Source organism: Asterias rubens, chromosome 19 (assembly GCF_902459465.1).
Source record: "Asterias rubens chromosome 19, eAstRub1.3, whole genome shotgun sequence".
NCBI lineage: Eukaryota > Metazoa > Echinodermata > Asteroidea > Forcipulatida > Asteriidae > Asterias > Asterias rubens.
This window is the reverse complement of record NC_047080.1, coordinates 1,737,890-1,759,925: the sequence shown is the minus strand read 5'-3', so window position 1 is coordinate 1,759,925 and position 22,036 is coordinate 1,737,890. Positions and strand designations below refer to the sequence as shown.

General features: G+C 39.8%; 1 protein-coding gene across 1 annotated transcript in view; it reads left to right on the top strand.

Annotated features, from left to right (window-relative positions):
• The window catches only part of LOC117303017 (tyrosine-protein kinase ABL1-like), a 32,237-nt gene extending 20,171 nt beyond the window's left edge, over nucleotides 1-12,066 (top strand). Inside the window, exons 3-9 of the mRNA XM_033787047.1 lie at nucleotides 1,067-1,371; nucleotides 1,832-2,107; nucleotides 2,561-2,645; nucleotides 3,100-3,277; nucleotides 3,824-4,008; nucleotides 5,211-5,597; nucleotides 8,795-12,066. Coding sequence (XP_033642938.1) covers nucleotides 1,067-1,371; nucleotides 1,832-2,107; nucleotides 2,561-2,645; nucleotides 3,100-3,277; nucleotides 3,824-4,008; nucleotides 5,211-5,597; nucleotides 8,795-10,218 — 2,840 coding nt within the window. The 3' untranslated portion in view covers nucleotides 10,219-12,066. The remainder of the gene's footprint in view (nucleotides 1-1,066; nucleotides 1,372-1,831; nucleotides 2,108-2,560; nucleotides 2,646-3,099; nucleotides 3,278-3,823; nucleotides 4,009-5,210; nucleotides 5,598-8,794) is intronic.
• The last annotated feature ends 9,970 nt before the right edge of the window (nucleotides 12,067-22,036 follow it).

Here is a 22,036-nt window from a genome sequence, read left to right as displayed (position 1 = left end):
TGTCCAATATTATGCGACCCACATCTCATGGCGTGGGACTTATCCAATGTGTCAGCACGCACCACCAGACAGTGTGGATAGCTCTATCGTTAACTCTGTCTTTGCTTCCGGTTGGGACTGCTGGGTTGATCATGTCATGTTTTGGAAGTGGGGGGGGGGGGGGGGCTTCTCAGTCTGGATTCCTTGTGAGTGACACATAGAAAACAAATGTTGTCTTCATTCTTAAAGTGTGCGTACCATTTTCACTTGACAGTGTTTCACTGGCCATTAGTAGTCAAAACCCTCCAGTAGAAATTCTCTCAAGGTGGTTCGGCCAGTTAGTCCAATGTTAAAAAGGTACATGTATAACCATTTTGTATGGACTATGGACCTGTGAAAAAGCTGAGGGACTACTAAAATCAGAAGCTAACTGGTCTTCCTGGCCGGTCAATGAAAGAGTTATGAGAATACCCTGGGGTGTTGGGGTGCGTTTTCTTGGTTGTGACCAATAACCGTTGAGTTTGTTGAATTGGCCGTTGTTTGATCATTGGCCAATGACCAATGGCCAATGACCAATACACGTATTGGTTACAATCGTAAAAACACACCCCTGGTATGGTATTCTTCGGTTGGCTGCACCATTTTTGACCTTTAGTTTAGAGGTCAGTGCGTTAAAGACAGTGGACACTATTGGTAATTGTCAAAGGCCAGTCTTCTCACTTAGTGTATCTCAACATGAGCATAAAATAACAAACCTGTGAAAATTTGAGCTTGATTGGTTGTCGGAGTTGCAAGATAACTATAAATGAAAGAAAAAAACACCCTTGTCACACGAAGTTGTGTGCTTTCATATGCTTGATTTCGAGACCTCAAATTCTAAACTTGAGGTCTCGAAATCAAATTCGTGGAAAACTACTTCTTTCTCGAAAACTATGTCACTTCAGAGGGAGCTGTTTCTCACAATGTTTTATACTATCAACCTCTCCCTATAACTTGTTACTAAATGAGGTTGTATGCTGATAGTTAATTTGAGTAATTACCAATAGTGTCCACTGCCTTTAACTAGTGTCGTTTCTGTGTTTTTCAGGTGAACATGTCCGCATCATCACATACAACAAGAACGGGGAATGGTGTGAAGCGAAGAAGGTCGTCGACAGCTCCAAGGTGGGCTGGGTACCGTCCAGCTACGTCACCACCGTCAACAGCCTTGAGAAACATTCCTGGTATCATGGGCCTATTTCCCGTACCGCGGCGGAATATCTCCTCAGCAGCGGCATCGATGGGAGCTTCTTGGTTCGGGATAGCGAAAGTAGTCCCGGGCAGCTGTCAATATCGTTACGCTTTGCGGGGAGGGTGTACCATTACCGAATTAACCACTCCACAGACGGAAAGGTGAATAAATAAATGCGGCAAACTTTGGTCAGGTACCCTGCATCATAATTTGGTTGTATGAGTCTTTGTAATTTTAAGGGACTACACTTTTTTAAAATCATCGTCTTCTTCAGATCTTGCAAACTAATCCATGTGAACATTTCCATAGTCATGCCTGGTTCATTCGAAATAGAAGTCACTAAAGGGAGATCAAACTTTGTGTCCCATCCTGTAAATTTGTCTTTCTGGTGATGCACAGAGTATGTTAACCTCCTGTAATAAAGCCTGTAAGCATAAATACTTGCTTAGCACAAAAACCTTCTGGGCCTAGAATAATGGGGACCCAGGCCGCTAGTCATTTTCCCGGAATTTCCACTTGATGTCAAATCTCATCCCTGACTGTGTCTATTGATAGACTATCAAAGTAATTTTTCCAAGTATTGAATTTTATTATTGAAAATCTTTATTGTATTTAATGAAGATGGTGTACGTGACCAACGAGAGCCAGTTCTGCAGCGTGGCCGAGCTCGTCCACCACCACTGCAAGGACGCAGACGGCCTGATCACCACGCTGCGCTTCCCCGCGGCCAAGATGAACAAGCCGACCATCTACGGCGTCTCACCGCAGCCGGACGAGTGGGAGATCCAGAGGACTGACATCTCAATGAGGAATAAGCTTGGAGGCGGACAGTACGGGGAGGTGTATGAGGCCGTCTGGAAGAAACATGGGAAGATTGTCGCTGTTAAGACTGTTAGGGTAAGAAATATGGCTGATGTTTTGGGGGGGGGGGAGAGGGTGGGTTGTGGGCGGTGGTAAGATTGTAGTGGTAAAAACTGTCTGAGTAAGTGAGACACATGAATTTCTAGTTTGGCGAGGGAGGGATTGGAGGTTTCTGTCCAAGAAATATAGCAATATTGTAGCAGGTAAATCTACCAGTGTAATGAAGATAATCTCTAGGTTACATGGGCAGGGAAAGGGTGTTTGTTAAAAACTTCCGGGATAAGATAGACCTTAGTTTAGGGTTAAGGATGGACGAGACTCGGGTGGAGGATTGGTCTTTGAAGTTTTGTTACAGAAAAAGAGACCATTTTGGGATTAAGCAACCGTTCGTTAAAGAGTTGATGTTCCTTGCAGTTATATCCCTACATGTTTTTAAGTTCACTTAAACAGCCTTTGTATTTAAACCTTCGTTGCTTTTGTGACCTTTAGGAGGAGAATATGAGAGTGGAGGAGTTCTTAAGAGAAGCCGGTGTGATGAAGACTATCAAACATCCTAACCTGGTCCAACTCTTAGGTAAGAAGCAATTGCAGTTTCTATGGGTTAGAATCAAGCCTTTTTCACACTACTCTATTCACTAGGGTTGCCCCAGGGTATAATGCCCGGCCGTTTCACACTATGATCGCTTCACTCACGGTCTGCCCTGGCAAATGTCCATACCCTGGGGAATAGACACTCGCCCCACCCCCTGCTCAGGTGAAGGGGTAAACGGCAAAACCCGTTGGGTTTTCTTAAAACATTGCCTCCAGAACCCTTTGGAATAGGGACACAGTTTGAAAATGCGCCGGGGTAAACCGCGGGTTAACAAAAAAAAAAGCTAGAAAAAAGAAACCGCGGGATAAAAGAAGCAGTGTGTAAAGGGCTGTTTTGTCTATTCCTTGAAGGCAAAGTATACCTTTGGTATTTGGAGTTACTTTATTCAAGCATGAGTCTCTGACCAACCCTCCTCTTACCATCCTCCTCCTTCCAGGCGTTTGTACAAGAGAGCCCCCATTTTACATCATCACTGAGTTCATGCCCCATGGTAATCTCCTAGAGTATCTACGAGAGAATGATGACAACACACTGCCGGCCGTCACGCTGCTGTACATGGCATCACAGGTAGCTTCTGCAATGTGCTACCTGGAGTCCAAGAATTTCATCCACAGGTACGTCTCTCGGACGAAATTCAAGTTTTACAAGTTTCTTTTTCAAGTCGGAATTCAATTGTGTTTCCCTTCAAGTTTGCCTGAACAAGGCTTAAAAGCCATTCTTGATGAGGGGGCTACGAGAAGAAACTATTTATGAGAAATTAGAATCGGCTATAGCAAACTGCTTTCCAACCAAAAGGACCTATGGTTTAAATGCAAAAAATAAGTTGCACCCCGAACAAAGATACTGACAAAATAGGGAGCCTGCCAACTTCAGGTTCAGTTGGTAGATTGTCAGCATGTTATACAGAAGATCATTGAATCAAATCCCACTCTCGTCAATTTTTCTTTGTTGAACCCCAATGTTTTAAAAGTTTACCCAGTCAAGCAATCGATGGTTGGAACAAACAAAGATTTTTAAGTATTAGAAAAGGGACCATCGACTCAAGAAAAATAACATAACAGCCTAATGAAGAGCGCCCTCTATTGGCAGTGATTTTTCATTGTTTTTTTAAACTCAGTAATGAGTTTTTCAATGTAGTGCTTTTTTCTATCCTCTCCCAGGGATTTAGCAGCAAGGAATTGTCTACTGAGTGATAACCATCTTGTGAAGGTGGCCGACTTTGGACTGGCTCGGATCGTGACGGGAGAGATCTACACGGCCCAGGCGGGGGCCAAGTTCCCCATCAAGTGGACTGCCCCGGAGAGTCTCGCTTACAATAAGTTTTCAAACAAGTCTGATATTTGGGGTGAGTGTCGGCTGTCAGAGATAATTAAAAAAAAAACGGCAATCGAGCATTTCTGTTTTTCAAAAGACCATATGATATCAAAGGTGAATTACATCTACACTGAACGCATGTAGTTCTGTGTGCAGTGAGTTGCTGTACCCTACAGAAACCCTTGCAGGTGAATGCTGATGAAAATCAACTGTCAAATGCTGCTGAGCGTAGGAGGGCAGGCGTCGAATTATGGGAGAAAATCAACTACAGCGCTTGTATGTACTCTCTACCACTTAACCTTTGTCTTTGTACCACAACATTCATATCTCTTCTCAAAACTTATCTTATGTCACAGGTTTTCAAAGACTATTTTTTTTTTTATTTATTTTTTTTTTTTTATATACTTTACTGCGCCTTGAACACCCAGCAGGGTGGATACGTGCGCATTATAAGTCTTATTATTATTATTATTATTATTATTATTATTATTATTATTATTATTATTATTATTATTATTATTATTATTATTATTATTATTACTCAAAAAGGTCAATTAGACCGGATGTCTTTTTTACAAGACCAGTCATAAGAAAAGATTTGAACATTAACACTGAGAGAAGACTGATCTTGATTGTATTGTAGCAAGTATTCTTCAATCTTGAACAGAATTAAAAAGATTCTTATCAGACTTAAAGTCAACACTCAAACAAAAATACAAGACCGCCAGACATGTCGATTCACAAGCTACCTGGCCCAGTGCTGAAAACACTGTTATCGAGCTGCGGTCTAATCTATCATCTTAAGTATTATCACCTACATGTAATGTATATTAAAGATGCTATGTCAGATTTTTGGCCCATAACATTAAAAAGTAGATTTTTTTGAGTGAATGGTATTTCAAAGAGTATCACCCGCTCTAACGACAAAAAAGTTTAACTTTTACTTTTAATGGTCAGGAACCATGACAAAAATTTAAAAAGTTTCTTATAAAACACGTAAGAATTGGTCACGTGATATATTGTCGGGATCCCGACAAAAACTAATTTTGAGCTTTTTATTTCACTGCTACTAATAATTGGCGAACTTTTTTGAGCATTGGCTCAAATAAAAGCTTGTAACTTTCTCGACCCCCATCAAAATATCTGTAGAATGTTAAATCAAAACTTTTGGGTCAAATCGGCCAAAAATTTGACATAGCATCTTTAAGTCTTGTAACCTTTCTAACCACACAGCGTTTGGCATTCTACTCTGGGAGATCGCCACCTATGGCAGCTCACCCTACCCAGGCCTCGAACTCCAGCACGTCTACGAGAAACTAGAGCGGGGCTACCGTATGGAGCGTCCCGAAGGCTGCCCCGCCGACGTCTACAAGCTCATGCTCAAGTGCTGGGAGTGGAAAGCGACGGACCGACCCAACTTCATCGGGATACAAGAGGAAATGAATAACATGTTCCAGAACTCCAGCATCGCCGAGGAGGTTGAGAAGTCACTGCATCGACGCCGGGAGCCACCGATGCTGCCGGCAAAGCAGAGGAGCAGCCGGAAGGGGAGCGGTGATCCCAATCATCACGGGAGGGGAGGGAAAGACGGAGGAGGAGGAGCACCTAGCGATAGCTCCAGTAGGTCATTCTCGTAGGTTTGCATTGGCTCTTGCACAGCTTCTACTGACATATGGGTACTAGGACCTGGCTTTGGTTGGCTGCATTGAAATGTAGCGTCCGTGGCAAAGAAAATTGTATCTCGATTCTTCAGAAATGTTGTGTCTTGATTCGGCAATTATGTCAAATCTTAGTTTCTGCAGAATGTTGTGTCGTACACATGATGGCGCCTGCTAGTTTTGTGTGTATATTTGCACTTTTGAAAGTGTGATAGGAGATATGTTGTTTTGGCACTGAGACAGCGAAGGTATCAAAGATTTTAAATACCTTTGTGTCACTGCCAAAATATTGTATCTCCTAAAATAGCACTTGGGTTTACACCAAGTTTGAAAGTGCCAAAATATTGTATCATGCTTAAAATAGCCTAGATGTACACAAGTATGCGCCAAAATATATTATGTATTTGCTCGGGGCATTCTCGGGAGAAAGAACAAGTTAAATCTGGGAAAAAAAGAAGAAGAATATTATCAATTTTGTTTTCAATTTTTCAATTGTTTACATTAGATGGATGAGAGATGCCACAACCATGCCGGTTCTAGTCCCTTTTCCCGTTCTAACTTCCATCTGTCACTCATGCAACAAACTGGAACATCGAACACAGTTTAAGAAGTCTAATTGTCTGAGATTAATGTGCCGTGATATGTAGAAATGAAACATGTCACTTGAAACTTAAACATCAAGTCAACAAAACAATTAGACAGCCAGCTTTAATAGTTGTGGTTGCCATAATGCAATAAACTTTGAATGCGCCCTCAAGTTTTATGAGATGTGTTGTTGCACTAGTGACGTTCCTGTATCTTGTATTTTCGTTGTTTCTTGGAAATGTCTGTGTTCTCATTCTCTGATAAGGTGAATTGTTCAGGCTAATTACTGGGTGCGTTCGTTTAGCTTCCCTGGGTCTACGTCTACCCAGCAGTGCTCGCTCGGGTGAGCCCCTGACAAGAGCTAAACAAACAACCACTCACTCTTAGTGACATCATGCACCTGGGGCTAGCCCCTAAGTGACCCATCCCACAAGCAGGGCACTTGGGGCTGACCCAGGTGAGCCACTGGGATGACGTCAAAGCTATTCAAACGCACCGGGGGCAGTCCAGGGTCGAGCCAAGGAAGCTAAATGAACGCACCCATAGTCTCACTAATACAGATAGAGAAAATGTGTGTTGACATTCGGACATTTTAAAATATTTATGGTTTATGAAATGAAGACAGGAAGATTTTTACGAAAAGTAAAAAAGAATCTGGCTGTCGGAAACTGATTTGTTCAAATGGAATGTTAAATTTAACAGAGCAATGATTTCAAAAGCTACTCATGTTGGTACTTGGTAAAACACTGCATGACACACTTCCGTGCTTTTCCGTTCATTTCTCATTCATTTCACTTCTTCTTTGCTTTGCTGCATGTGCATCCAGCATGAAACTTAAGCATGTTTCCAGGGTTTGCCCATATCTATTTTAGTGACTGGCCAGCAGGAACACTTTAGTCCATTAAAGGAACACGCTGTCTTGGATTGGTCGAGTTTGTTATAAAATGCATATGGTTAGAAAGATGTTGTAAAAGTAGAATACAACGATCCACACAAACATACCTCGAAATTGCACGGTTTTCCTTTTACCTCTTCGACTAACACGGTCGGCCATTTATGGGAGTCAAATTTTTTACTCCCATAAATGGCCGACCGTGTTAGTTTGCAAAGTAAAAGGAAAACCGTGCAATTTCGAGGCAAATTTGTGTGGATTATTGTATTATACTTTTTAACATCTTTCTAATCATATGCATTTCATATAAAAAAAAACGTTTACAAACGCTTTTTATAGACCAACTTGTCCAATCCAAGGCAACGTGTTCCTTTAACCTTCTTCATTTCGAATGAAATAGAGATGCTCTTCAACACTGTGAGCATCGTAACACTGTGAAATTGCCCCAAACACGGTTCCGGGTATAAATTAATGCACCACTTGTTTTGCACCTGTCTTTATTTTGTTTTTCAAATGGTTTTGTTTTCTGCCAAATTCTCCCTTTCTTATCATATATTGTTCACAATCAAGAGCTAAAAAGAATATTAATTTGTCCACACTTCACACTCTACCAAATGTTTGCATGCACTACATGCACATGCACTAGGTTCAGGTCAAGGGCTCAACGTCATAGAGCCGCTTAAGCACAAAAAGTAGCTAAGCACAAAATGATGCTTACCAGTATAAGGTTACCAGCCAAAATAGCATGTCACATGCACAATAGTTGACTGGTGCCCTGACAAGTTTTGTTTAGCACAAAATTGTTAAAGCAAAATTGCCTGCTTTGATCAGGATGACAGTGCTCTTTAAAAGTTGTAATCCACCCAGTCAAACATCATCTCTATTGTGTCTTCAAAACCAAAACATACTAATAATCATCCATTTACCATTCTACTAACACTTTGCTTGTTGCTTGAAGCTGTGCAAGAGAAATTAATTTATAGAGGGGCACCAAAGTCCATTTCAGTTTCGTGATGCACTCGTGTTCCAACAGACAGAGCCTTTGAAAGTCGGAGAACAAAATTTCAAGTCTCTAACTCGACTTAAAAACAGTGTAAAACGCTGTTATGTTTGGGACGCATCTGTTGAAAAATGTGTGCATCACAAAACTGAGTTTGACCTTGGAGGTCCTGACGTATATGCACCATTTGATTAAAGATTTCTGGAAAAGATTAATTTGGTAATTTACAGTTTTCCCCCAAACAAAGACAACCTCAAAACCTGATTGATTTTTTTGCACATTTTACCTTGTTTACTTTGACCAATCCTAGTGTCAAGTTTCAGCAAGTTCTTTGTTATTTCTTTTCTCTGCTGATAGTGAAATCCAAGCCCCAGCACTTTTAAGAAAATTTGGGTTTACAACCTCACTGAAGTTTGGTTTATCACTTTGAGAATTCAGTTGTTCTTTTTTTGGAACGTTTCGTCTGTTTCGTCTCAGCTTGTAAATGAGGCAGAGATACAACGTTGTTGCTGGGAACGCTTTCACACGAAGCACTACTTTGGTGCATTATCGAGTTATGGAACTTGATCAAGAACCTGAAAACTCCTGGCCTTATCAGAAAAGTGTATAAATGAAGTTCTCCGAACATTTTTGAGTGGATTTCAAAACTCTAAATTGTTTATGATGTTGTTTTACTTTACAGAGCAAAGACAAAGCCCTCCAAACTCCCCCGAACCTAGCCGCAAGAAGCTTCCCTTCAAAATTCCACATCTGCCCAAGAAGAAGACCGAGCGTTCCAAACAGGATCACCATCACCAACCCCAACCCCCCGAGCGACAAATCAGCTCCTCCGCCGAGGACGACACCAACACACGAGGGCAGCGCAACATTCATCAAGACATCCCCGAGAAGCCAAAGAGGGGCTCGCCGCTCCACCACCGCCAGGAGAATGGTACAGCGATGAAATTTCAGGATTCCCTCCACCAGGAGCTGAATTCTTGCCTTCATAACTCCTCGTCGCCGCTGCAGACAAGCTCTGAGAGCAGTGAAAGCGGCGGCTCAGGACAGAGCGGGAGAGTCGCTCTAAGACCGCCCGTGCGAAACGGGCAAAAGACAAAACTCAGGAAAGACAGAGAGCGCAAGAAGAGTGCTGAGGAGGTACTTACGGAGGAGCATCAGGAGGTACCTTTCCCAATTCCTCGCACCTCCTCGTCGCCGAGTTTCGAACAGAAACCAAAGAGAACAGAAGCACTGCCTGAGGTTAAGGAAGGGCGGACGGTGGGTCGCCAAGCCCTCAAACCGCCCCCTAAACTGGACATCAAACACAGAGAAACAAATCAACAGTCAGATAATTCCAAGGAGCAGTTAATTAAGACAAAATCACTGCCTTCTACTAAGAAAATCTCACTTCCACCCCCAACGAGTCCCTTACTGAGCCCGGAGATCGACAGCCCCCCTGGAACTTTACCAAACTATGGAACGAAAACCCGGGATAAGGTGCGTCTAGCTCGGCCCTCTGTGCCCCCTCCAGCACCCCCTATTGAGAGGGTAACATCACCGACACGTGACTTTTCGTCGGGATCAAGCCCGAGCCCTACAGGCTCGCCAAGCAAATCCTCTCTGCAGACCACCGGAAAGCCTGCCCCAGTATCAGGCAAGCCTCAAATCATTGGACCTAAACCAATCCTAAGCCCTAAACCAGACCTAACCAGCCCCAAGTTTCAGCTGCCCACCCCTCCGAAACCTCAGAAGCGTACTTCGATACCCAACAAGCCCTTTCCACAATCGGACCTTCAAAGTGCCAACGGACAAATCACGAAGGGGTCCATACTTCAGTTATCAGAGACACTGGGCTTGAAAGCCACCTCAATATATGATAACAGGGACTTTAGTAGGTGTAGCGACTTGTGCGCCGAACTGGAGGTTCTTTACAGCTCCTGCATCAAATACTTGGAATCGTTACCTGTTCGGACTCGCTTCTCGGTAAGGGAGCACCTCAGCCAATTGGACACTCACGTTCAGAACTTGAAAATCAAGACAACAACGGGGTCCGACGATCAGCTCGGGTCGATACTTGGTGATGTTAGAAAACAGATTGAGGAAATAAGGGCCCTTATTCAACGATAGCTAAGGCGGGAAGGGGATAGCGCATGTATGATATGTGAATAGAAATACTGCTCTTTCATAAACGATGTCGTTTTATCATGTATGTCATTTTCAATTGCACAATTTTCAAGTATTCTGAACCTTGCTCATGCTTGCTCTATGTTGGTTTGTGGGATTTGGTGAACAGGGGCAGATTTGTACGCTTAGCAAATCAAGATTTGCTGAGCAGATTAAGATTTGCTAAACAGATTGAGATTTGCTTAGCAGATACAGGTTACCAGACAAAATGTTTGCAGGGATCGGTAAGCAGGGACAGATTTGTGTGCTTAGCAAATTAGGAATTGCTGACCAGATTGAGCATTGCTGAGTAGATGAAGAATTGCTTCGCAGGTTAAAATATGCTAGGCAGTTACAGGTTACCAGCCAAAATGCCTCAGAATTGGATTGTTTAAGACTGGTCCTGACTGATAGTGAGAATGTGCACAGCCATCATTGATGTGTAGGCTGGATACCAAACCCAAGATGGCTGCCGTTGTAGTCGACACTGAGTCTTCAATCTGCCTTTGTTCTTAACTCAGTGTTGTTTTTGTTACCACAAACCAAAGTAGTGCAAGCGTAAGTATTATGTATTTCTCAAAAAGCTCCTCCACTTCCGAGGTCCTCCTTTCAGCAACAAAAGACGAGAAAACAAAAATTGGTTATATTTCAAACAACGACTCTCGTATCTCCACAAAATGTATGAATATATATATGTATATGTCATGTGCTGTATTTGTATATGTATTGTAACGACGGATAAGCCTGCCTTGTATTATAAATATTAAAGAAACTGTTGGTCTGACTTATACGACACATAAGCCTTAAAGAGAAATCGTAGTTTCTAAAACCCTTCTGAAGAAAATCAGATCTTTAACTATCAGCTTCGTCGTGTGTGTTTTATTTTTAAAAAGAATCGTAGAAGGAGAAGTTCTTCATGTTTTTAAGATGAAATCAGAATTTTTTTTAAGGGGTGCAAGTGCAGGTGCTTGCCTCTACACTTCTTTATCTTGATGGAGAAGTGCGAAAAAAAGCACTCTGTAAAATTTTTGAACAAATTTGAAAGCACTGTGGGATTTTTTTGTTTGTTTGATCATGTAACCAAAGTTACAATCCACCAATCGAACCCTGCAATCTAGCAATGAATCAACAGAAGTACATGCATGTATATTATATGTTTGTGCTTGAATAATTTTGTATCTTCACCCTTTACACTCAAGTGTGGTTCTGAGACACTCTCGACAGTATTTTTAAGGAGATCAGTAGCAGCTTTCCTCACTTTCCTTGAGTCATATTTCTTAAGATGATCAACTGTCAAATGGTAATAAGGTTAATAGTAATAGTGGCGTCTTATATAGTGCTCGATTCTGTCACCCCTTTCAACTCGCTCTAACATTACTACCCCTGGTCACTGAGCCATTTATTTCATTCGTAAAACAGTCTGAACTCCCTGGACTGCTAAATATGTAGCACACCCAGCTAAATCAACCACAAGAAACAAATCTGCCGTCACAGATACCCATTTTTACCCCTAGGTGAAGAGCAGCAATTATGGTAAAGCATCTTGCTCAAGGGCAGAAGTGCCATGACCGGGATTCGAACCCACACCCTGACGACTCAGCCACAAGAACTTGTGTCCGACGCTCTGAAACTGCTCGGCAACGACACGTTAAGAAAGTGTTGGTAAAATTACCCTACTTAGGCAATACTAAACTCAAGCTTCTACGCTTAGATCTTTACTTTCCAACCATGGATTTGAAGCAGTAAATTGATTCCAGGGTCTCTTAATGACCGCCTGTGAGAAAAAAAATTAGCAATCTTATAGAAAATAAATATTCAAGAACATGTTTCCCTAATCAATCACATTGTATAAAAGATTTAACCAAAATTTTATTGAGATTTTTTATTGAGATTTTTTAATCGTGAATTAAAAAATACATTTTGTTCGTAAACTTTATATTTTAGTGTTTTGAGAGTTAACCTAAAAAAGAAAAAGATGTCTAGCTTAAATGGAGAACCCCCTTCCCTTAAGTTATACTTTATCAAATTAACACTGTCAGTTCTAATTTGTAATTTCTAATCCTTCCAGCATCAGTTTGGTTAAAAATGGGCTGAAGGTGCATCACGGGGAGGGGGGGGGGGGGGGTAAAACACAAAAGTAAAAGTAATTGCATTGGAGGTTTTCTTTTCTTTCTCTCAACTCTTTTTTTTTCTGTTCAGGGTAAAATTTGAGATAAGATTGACTTCATAGTTCTGACGTTAGTTATTTTTGTTCTTTGTCAAACCATGGAGGAATAAATTTCCTCCACGGTCAAACTGACCTCATTATTTTCTTTCAGGTTTCCTCAACGGTTAACACAAAATTTAACCAATCATGTGCACCCTTGTTATCATATGACATAGCATCAACCAATCAAAAATGTGTTCTTGCAGAGATTTAAATATAAGAAGTTTTCAATTGTCTTTCGTATAGCAGTATATTTCATTTTTCAGTTCTAAAATATGTTTACTTTATTTGTTTTTCGTTACAGAGAGAGTAATTAAGTGTAACTTGTGATTTTATTTAATATTGTCAGTGTCACTTTCTGAAAACGAAATGATGAAAGAATGTAGTATACTGTCCGTCACATATTTACACAGTGGGCCAGAACCAATTATACAAACGCTGTCAAAGGCACTGGACACTTTTGGTAATTACTCAAAATAATTATCAGCATAAAACCTCACTTGGTTACGAGTAATGGGGAGAGGTTGATGGTATACATTGTAAAACATTGTGAGAAACGGCTCCCTCTGAAGTGACATAGTTTTCAAGAAACTACTTCTTTCTCAAAAACTACATTACTTCAGAGGGAGCCATTTCTCACTACGGTTATAATATCAACAGCTCTCCTTTGCTTGCTGCCAAGTAAGTTTTATGCTAACCATGTTTTTGAGTAATTAACAATAGTGTCCAGTGTCTTTTAATTGTGATTGAATACTACATTGTTCCACTGCACTAACTGTTATGCAATTATTGAGCAATGGCATTGTTTGAGTTTTAACTACTGATTCAGCAGGCTGTTGTTGACCTTCTGAACATTTTATGTGTCTAATTATAAAACAGTCAACAAGGTTTTATCAGAAACCTAAAAAAAACTATTGGCCGTACGCTGTACAATTTGTAATAAAAAGTGACATTTGAAGCATATAAATTCATTCTTTATGTCTGTTAGTTTTGTTTATTTTCTCTGTGCATTTTAATAATCCTATCCCATTATCATTAATGATCACATTAAAAGCCTGGAAAAGCAAAACATGTTGAGCGAACTTCATCGAGTGAGAATTAAAACTCTCATGGTCGAAATGTGTACAACAAGGCTACCAAAGATTTACTGAGGTGACAAAGTAAGTTAGAAAAGGTGACTATACAAATTCACAACTTTTGAAAAGCGCCACCTACGGCCACACTGCAAGCTTTCCTGTGGTAAATTAATGTTCAAAATCATTTAAATATTTCAGTCTCTTGAAACCAAATCAAATATATTATGTTTGGCAGGTATATACTGTAGACTTTTTGAGCAATGCCTATCCGAAACGTTACCATCACAAAACGACAAACTGGCCAGTCTCCATCTTGAAAAAAAGGGAATGGGCCATATACGCTTGTTAGCAAATTATATAAATTTTCGACGCCTATGACCGAAATGCCACCCCAAGGCTCCATTTTCAAGCAGTACCGAAAAGCCACGACTTACAACAAAATAAGTTGTGGGTTAACAAATTATTCATTAGGCCCGGCGCATGATTTTTCTAATCAGGCTATTGAGTGTAGTGCACCCCATGTCCCAGCAAGCAGAGAGGGCAATGGCCTCCGACATTAACTCTGTAGAGATGTGGTTGATCCAACCATAGGGATTAAGAAACAAAAACTGATACCAATTGCCACAGATGCGGACATTTTAACAAGACATTAAGAGAAACTAAAACTTAATTGGCGGCTCGGAAAAGCCAAGACAAATTCCTCCCCCGCAAGTCAAACGACTTTAGGCTCGCATTACGGTCTCAACAAAGAACCTTTTATTTACCCGTTAATCCCTTCGCATTTAACTATTGTACCACTTTTGTAGTTACTATAATATCCGAAATGAAACCCTATGGATACAGCATTGAACCGTGAAATTGTAATGCCGACGGATTAATACAAATGTGTGTTAAATAATTAGTACCTTTGCTTTCTGCCGGTGGCGTAAGTAGAAATTTTCATTGGGGGTAGGCAGGGGCAAATGTTAGTGACTTAATTCCTTACTACATGTACATGTAAAAGATCCAAGAGGAAAGAAAATTGCATTCCACGGTACTCGATATCCATACTTTATTTTTATTTTTTTATTCTGAGATCTCGTTTGAGGGGTTGTGGTGGGGTCACCCAATCCCCACCCAAACCCTCCCCCGTCCCATTTACAACTGTCCTCTGACAATTTAATGTATAATTTATTAGCCCCTAAAGTATATTTTTGACTACGTACAATGTCACGTGATGTTTACAATAATAAAAACAATCCATTCTCTCATTTTGTTCTTTGTTTGTTTCAAAAAGAGTATCTTCTCTTTGCAAACTAAAGTATGCAATGAATGCACTCGATAAACAGGTGTTTATTATGCAAAATTAACTAAGGACACAGGTGCAGCTGACCAATCAGAACGAGCGGCTAACAATCACACCGCCCGTAAAGAAAACTTGCCCACCAATCAGCAGTCGCGTTACAGACCCGTGCGGGTTGATCGATCGTCTGCTACATGCATTCATTGTGAAGTCACCGCAAGTACCAGACGACAAAATCTTGACAACTTGACGTTCAAATGCATCCTGAAATACGACAAATAGTTCCTCGTTTGGATAGCAGAATGATGGATTGGTGGAGTAAAAGAACCGAAGGCAGCTATTTGGGTGAAGGTAAGCAAATGTGTTCAGGCTTTGTTGTGTGAACTTCAAATTATTTTGTTGAGGGTATTTTTCAGCACACAGCACGAACGACCATGACGACTTGACTAAGTTTTTAAGTCCAATGTAGTTCCATGGGCATAGCAAGCGAGCATTCTTGACTACTTGCTGGTTGAGTGCACTTTGGCCCGGGAGTCTATGTGCTTTAGATTTAGAACATCTAAATAATACATAATTGTCCCCAGTTTGAGTCCCCATACTTCTTTGTAAAAGAACACCAAGTCACTCCTTGTTCCATTCGTCTTTGCTACACCATCCCATCTGAAATAACTGCATAATGAAGATGCTGAAAGACGTCAAACATGTCAAACAACCTGGAACAGGATTTCTCAATGCATGATTTGGTGCTCAATACGGTCATAGTGTGTGTATCCATTGTGTGTTTGGAATCGCAGGAATTCTTCAAATTCTTTGAAGGGTTTGTGGTGGGGCTGGGTTAACAAATATGTGAACATAGGGGAATACCCTCTAGCGCAAATCGGACGCAAGTTTTTCCTCTCGTGTTGCATAGGCAGTGGACACTATTGGTAATTACTCAAAATAGTTATTAGCATAAAACCTTAATTGGTTACGAGATGGAGAGCTGTTGATATTATTATGACATTGTGAGAAACGGCTTCCTCTGAGGTAATGTAGTTTTTGAGAAAGAAGTAATTTTTCACTAAAATATTTGAATATGATTTCGAGACCTCAGAGTTTGATTTTGAGGTGTCTCAAAATCGAGCATCTGAAAGCACACAACTTCATATGACCATGGAGGAATTCCTCCATGGTATGACAAGGGTGTTTTTTCGTCGATTATTCTCTCGCAACCTCGACGACCAACTGAGCTCAAATTTTCACAGGCTTGTTGTTTTATGAATATGTGTAGATACACACAGTGTGAAGATAAGACTAGTCAATTACCAATAGTGTCCAGTGCATTTAAAGTAAAACGTAAAATAATGTTTATTAGTTATTACAATGTCCTCGCGCGTTTGTCCACTGCATTAAATATATTCTGCCGCTCAGTAATAATTTCAAGAACGGTGCATGGAACAAGCAAATGTCAACTCCATATAATTGGTTGGTTACTTGTTTTTATTTAGCAAATTTGGATTTACCAACTCCATGGATAAACTCAATTATTTTATAAATACGCGATTATGTAATTCTTGCCGCTCGCCGCGATACGCAAACTGTCGCAAGAGGGCGCCACACAATGACAAGGCACAGAGCTATGAGAGTCAGAGTGGTTCCTCGCACACAAATAGTTAATTAATGCAGCTTCCTTTTTAAAAATGTTATAAGGGTAACCCCCTCAGATATATTTCCCCTGATTAATTGTGCACTATACTTTCTTAAAAAAATTGTTCCTCTGAATTAAAAAGTAATTGATACTTTAGAATAATACTGCTATACCTTCCATTTTTGCTGTAGGCGCAGATTCTTAATTTCTTGTTTAACTTTAGCAAGTTGTGAGATTGTGTAATTCTGAGCACTTTCAAGAACAATGGCTTTACCCTGACCAATGAACTGCTCAATCCCCAGAAGCAGCAAAGGACAACAAAATAATGCTTACTTGAAACAAAAGTTACCAGCCAAAGTTTGTGACTGATACCCTACCAACCAGCTGCTTTGGGCCCCGGTATGCTGCCACCTAGCGTTGTCATTTATCTCCCGTTCTGTTTCGTATAAAATCACGTCGATAGTTACCAGTGTGTCTAAGGAACGAAAAATGCCCACACACACCCCTGCTTATTGAACTTCGGCACTTAAACAAAATGCAATAAAAAAACACCAATAAATAAAATCCAATAACTACCGGGCAAAGATCAAATCTTAAACCTAACGTAAATTTAATGAAACTCCAACCCCAGAAAAACGTATAAGATTGATAAATCATTAACTCATATGTATTGATTTGTGGGTGATGCGTGTGTACAACGAGTTTGAACAGTCAGCGCAAACGAGCTAATTCACTGCCGTACTTCTGGTCAAGTACACGGTAGCAGTTGTCAGGCGTGCACGGCAGCAAAGCCCCCCGCTCCGTGAGACAATTAGCCCCGCCTGAAGTGTTGGTAGAGTTGCGCACCGGCCCGCCAATGCGCTGATCGCTGTGTTATTAAGCCTCCATTAAAACAAATCTCAAGGAGGTTTATTTTATTTCATCAAGTTGAAAACAAACGCCATGCTGTTTGCGGCAGGGTTTTTACTCGACGGACTAGAAGTTTTGATAGAGTGGACATGTTTCAACCCACTGTCTTAATGACCCTTCTGTGTCTGAATTGAAAAAAAAAATAGAACTCCGACTGTGAAATTAATGATGTCAATAAACAATTATGAAATTAATTTATAACTTGTTAACAACTTGAAAATAAGGGGGTTGGAAATCCCTCGGTTTTCTTTGCTCTGAAATTAACACATGGGAAATGTGGGAAGGTTTTTTAATCGAGAATAAACACAATTCTGTTTGACGGTCAACTTCAGCCAGCAGCAAAAAAAAAAGTTTACAAATTGAGACTGCTAGCGGGTAACAAGCATAAAACGTAATGACCTGTCGTTGAGGGCGATTTATGCGATAGCTTGGCGGGGTGCAGTTCGTAATTCGGTGCAGTTGACAGATGTACCCCACATCGCCTTTAATTGGTTCTTCTGAACGGGATATCGTACCCACTGTGGAAACCACTGGACAGAAAACTCTCTCGCATTGAAGGCACGCTTTAGCAGTGGTGGAATGTACACAAAGGTAAGCTGTGATATAAATTTCAATCTGCTTGACCTTAGAAAGGCCTTGCGATTTTCTGTTTATTTACTCAGGACTTTCTAAGTTATGTCAAATAGGCTGTTACTTAAGTTAAACGGTACCTAAAGCGAGCACCCTAAAGCAATTTTATTTTCTTTACATGCACTATCCCAGGATAGTGATGCTTTGTGGCATGTGGGTTAATAACAGTTTACCCCCAAAGTTGTCATTAATATAAAACCAAACTACACATTTAAAAGTTGAATAAGTACATTATAATGTTATGAGTCCAAACTAACAAAGAGAACAATTAGACGAAACAAAAAACGGACGTCGATTTCTGTTTGTGTGAAAACATTATAATTAAATGCTTTCGTATAATTATATAGCTGCAGCACCCAGCTTTTAAATGTTAAAAATAACATACAAACGTGATGGGGTGGAAAGATCGCATTGTTTTTTCCTGTTTACTTTTTGAATTTAACGACGCGTCGGGTCTTCATTGATGATGGTCCAAGTTGTTTTCAATCGTCACCCTTGTCTCTGCGGAGACGCGTGCCGCCCGGGACCTCGTCGTGACCCGTGCGAGTCGGTCCTGGTTTGAACCACGGTGTGTGGACAGCTATGTTGGTGGCTTACTTGTAAAGTATAATACGGCGAAAAGAAATGAAGAATTTGTCAAAGTTATTGACTTGACAAGTAGGTGATTTTGTACAATTGACTGCACGGTCGCTAACACCCATAATGTCGACTCAAATTGGTCACTTTTCTTTTAACGAGACCCTTAGATAAGTAGCACAATAAAAACTGTTAGCGTCAAAGTCTATTTATTTGCGAAAAAGTAATTTGTCTTCTATAAAGGAAAAGGTACTTGTATATAAACCTTTTTGTGAAGGTGATGTCTTACCGACGTTTGTATTAATTTGATTTTTTTTTCAACATTAATTTCAATCTCTTTGTACCATTTTCAGATTTTTTGAATTTTTTTTTTATATCTGTTTTTAAATTAAAACTCTTTCAAACAACTTTAGCTGAAATTGAACTTTTTGATGAATCACTTGGAGTAACTCGACTTCTTAAATGTTTATGTTATCAGGCCGTGATGTTATTTGTGGTAAAACCTTTAAACTATTAAACACAGTAGCCATTGCTATGAAACTTTAACAGGTTGTAGGTTTGTGCAACATTAATCATGCGCGAACAAAAACAATAGCTTTTATGACAATAGGACTAAAGGCCAATTATTTGGTGCAATCTATTTACCACACTCCAAATGTAGCAAACTGTTTTTGTGTAGCTCCCGTTCCATCCACGTGAAGCTCATGGCATAATCATCAATGAATGTACTATGTGGTACCTTTTTATTAGAAGTGAAGGTAAAACCAAAGGGAGAAGGGTGCACACTTAATGGCAACCTTGAAATCCCAGTTATAAATTGGGGCTTTATTTTGAAACTGAAACTTTGTTTCAACATAGGGTAAACAAATACTTCAGCGCATATTCACGAAGTGCCCTTTATATACACACTATGACAAAAAAAAAAAGGAAAACGCCCATACTATTAACTCCCCCGAAATGTTTGAAGACGGTCAACACGCCTTGAGTTCCATCTTTGGAATTGCAAGGACATTTTTGCGGAGGGCACTTCTATTGGGAAATCTTCAATGTCAATGGTAAAGTTTATTTTATTTATTTATTTTAATTCTTCGGACAAAACAAAACAACACAATAAACAAGCACAGGCCGTCCAGGGAAGGGCCCAACCCTCATGTCTTCCAGGCCTGGGGCAATATTTCCTCCAAACACAATTTTTCTCCTAACTACCTTTGAACACAAGCACAGCACACAACTCATACAATGTAAATTTAATATTATTGTTATAGCCTAAAATGATCATCTTGACCACTCTCTGGAGCAGCTTGGACTCTTTAATCTCTCATCGTCTTAATCCAGTTTCAAGACATTCGTAACTGAATCCTTAAATGTTGCGTATTGTAAAATTACAAACTGATGATAGATTATGTGTAAGTTTCCATTGATACCGACGGATGTATCAGCATTTTATGGGCCCAGTAAAATGATCGTTTATGAAAACACCTGTTTATCGCTTAAGAATATAAGTGGGCTGCAAATAGAGTTGGCAGTAAAACCGTTTACTCTGATGGAATCGGACGTAAATTAGTCTTAATTTAATCCAAATAACAATTGTTAATAATTATATGCTGTAATGTTTTGTGGTATTCTTGAACCATGCCCCCAATTCGACCATAAAAAATACTTCTAGTCTGGTCCTTTGGAAGTCAACCACAGACATTTAGGCGCGGTGGCTCCTGCATAACAGACTTACCAAGCGATTTATCCTCAATTTCGACTGAAAGTTTAGTTTATGTTTATCCATAAAAGTTGTGAGTATGATTTTTAAGAGAGTTATGTATCATATAAACTTTCTAACTTTAAATTTTAAATGGACATTGGCGCATAGGTAACCTTGAAAACATTACTTTTTGAAAGCCCATAATGTTCCATCGTAATTATTGTTAAGGGAAAATTTAATAAATGTTGATATGTGTTACAAGGTCATGATGTTTTCTGCCATTTCGAATGCTGGCTAGCAGAATGATGGAATTCACATAAACTATTAAATCAAGGCCTCTCCGACGCAGTGGTTATAATGGGGAGAGTATAAGACATTGGCCTAGTTTCATTTGATCGCGTTCTAGGGCGTAGAATCATTCTCTGTCTGGAGATTTGTTTTCAATAACAAACACAAATTAAAATAAATTGGGTTTTGCCCTCTCAACGGTGTATGTTAGCACTGTGTACTTTCCCGAGTTCCATGGACAAAATCACAGGCATGTTACTCGGTGGGATTCGAACCCACGATAGACACTTTAGTCAGTTCTACTTCACTTTTCATGTGCGAAAACTTTTCAGTTGGTAATAAAAATTTGTTTTACCAAATCAAATCTCTTATTCGTCTCTTTGTTCCCCATTCAAAATTAAACAATTTTCCTCGATTTATTTTTACTCCACAGAAAAGGAAGTTTTGTGTGATATAAATTGGAAGTGAATTTATTTTAGTGGTTATAAACTGGAAGTCAATAAGGCTACTATACACAGAAAGTAAAAGTTAATGGTTTGTAAGTTCGCGTGGAACAGCAGACCTCAGGGCAACGAGAAGATCTCACGACCAGACTAAGTAACTTTATTGCACCTCCGCACATAAAGTTGTCATGATCTTCCTTTTAAGAATAAATAAAGAATGCTGTTTGACTTACCGTTAAAACTGGTTCTGTTTAGCCTCAACTCTCTTCTTTTGATAATTGAGGGCGCTGAACTTTGGGTGCTCATTGGTATTATTCTGTCGTAGTTTGGTCTATAAGATAATATAGATCTGATTTCTGGCCGACTTCTTTGTAAAGCCATTTTCTTGACATTGTTGTTATTACTTAAAAAAAATGGTTAGCTTAAAAACTTACTTGGTAACGAGCACTGAGATTTTGATAGTTGAACATTGTGAATGTAACGGCTCACTCTGAAGTAAATTCTCACTCAAATAAAAGACTGCGGGCCTGAAGCTTTTTATTAGGCATTTGAAAGCACACACAATTTGTGAAACAAGGGTATTTTCTGTCTTTGTTGCAACATCAAAGACAAATTGAGTTCAAAATTTCACAGATTTGTATTTGGTGCATATAATAATTGGATACACCAAGTAAGTGAGAGGGCCAATGCCTTTAAGTTTACATTCTAAAAAGCCATTTGTATAAAAAGATTCAAGAAAGTTACGAGCTTTCGTTTAAGATCTTCCACACACAAAAAATCCGCAAATGGTGAGTGGTAGTTAACTTTAAAACCTAAAAAATGAGTTATTGTCGGGGTTAAAAAAAGCGATTGACGTCCATTAGCCAAGTGCAAACAGGTTGATGCACTACATTTATTTTGTGCATTGTCCGTGATGTAGCATGCGAAAGTTTATGTGTGTTTTTCGTTTTGAGCACTGCAACACTCGTTCAGAGCATGGATGAAGGTTCTATATGTTAGGAAGAAGAACACAATAACACCATGTTCCTTCTGATTTATTGTTAAAAAAA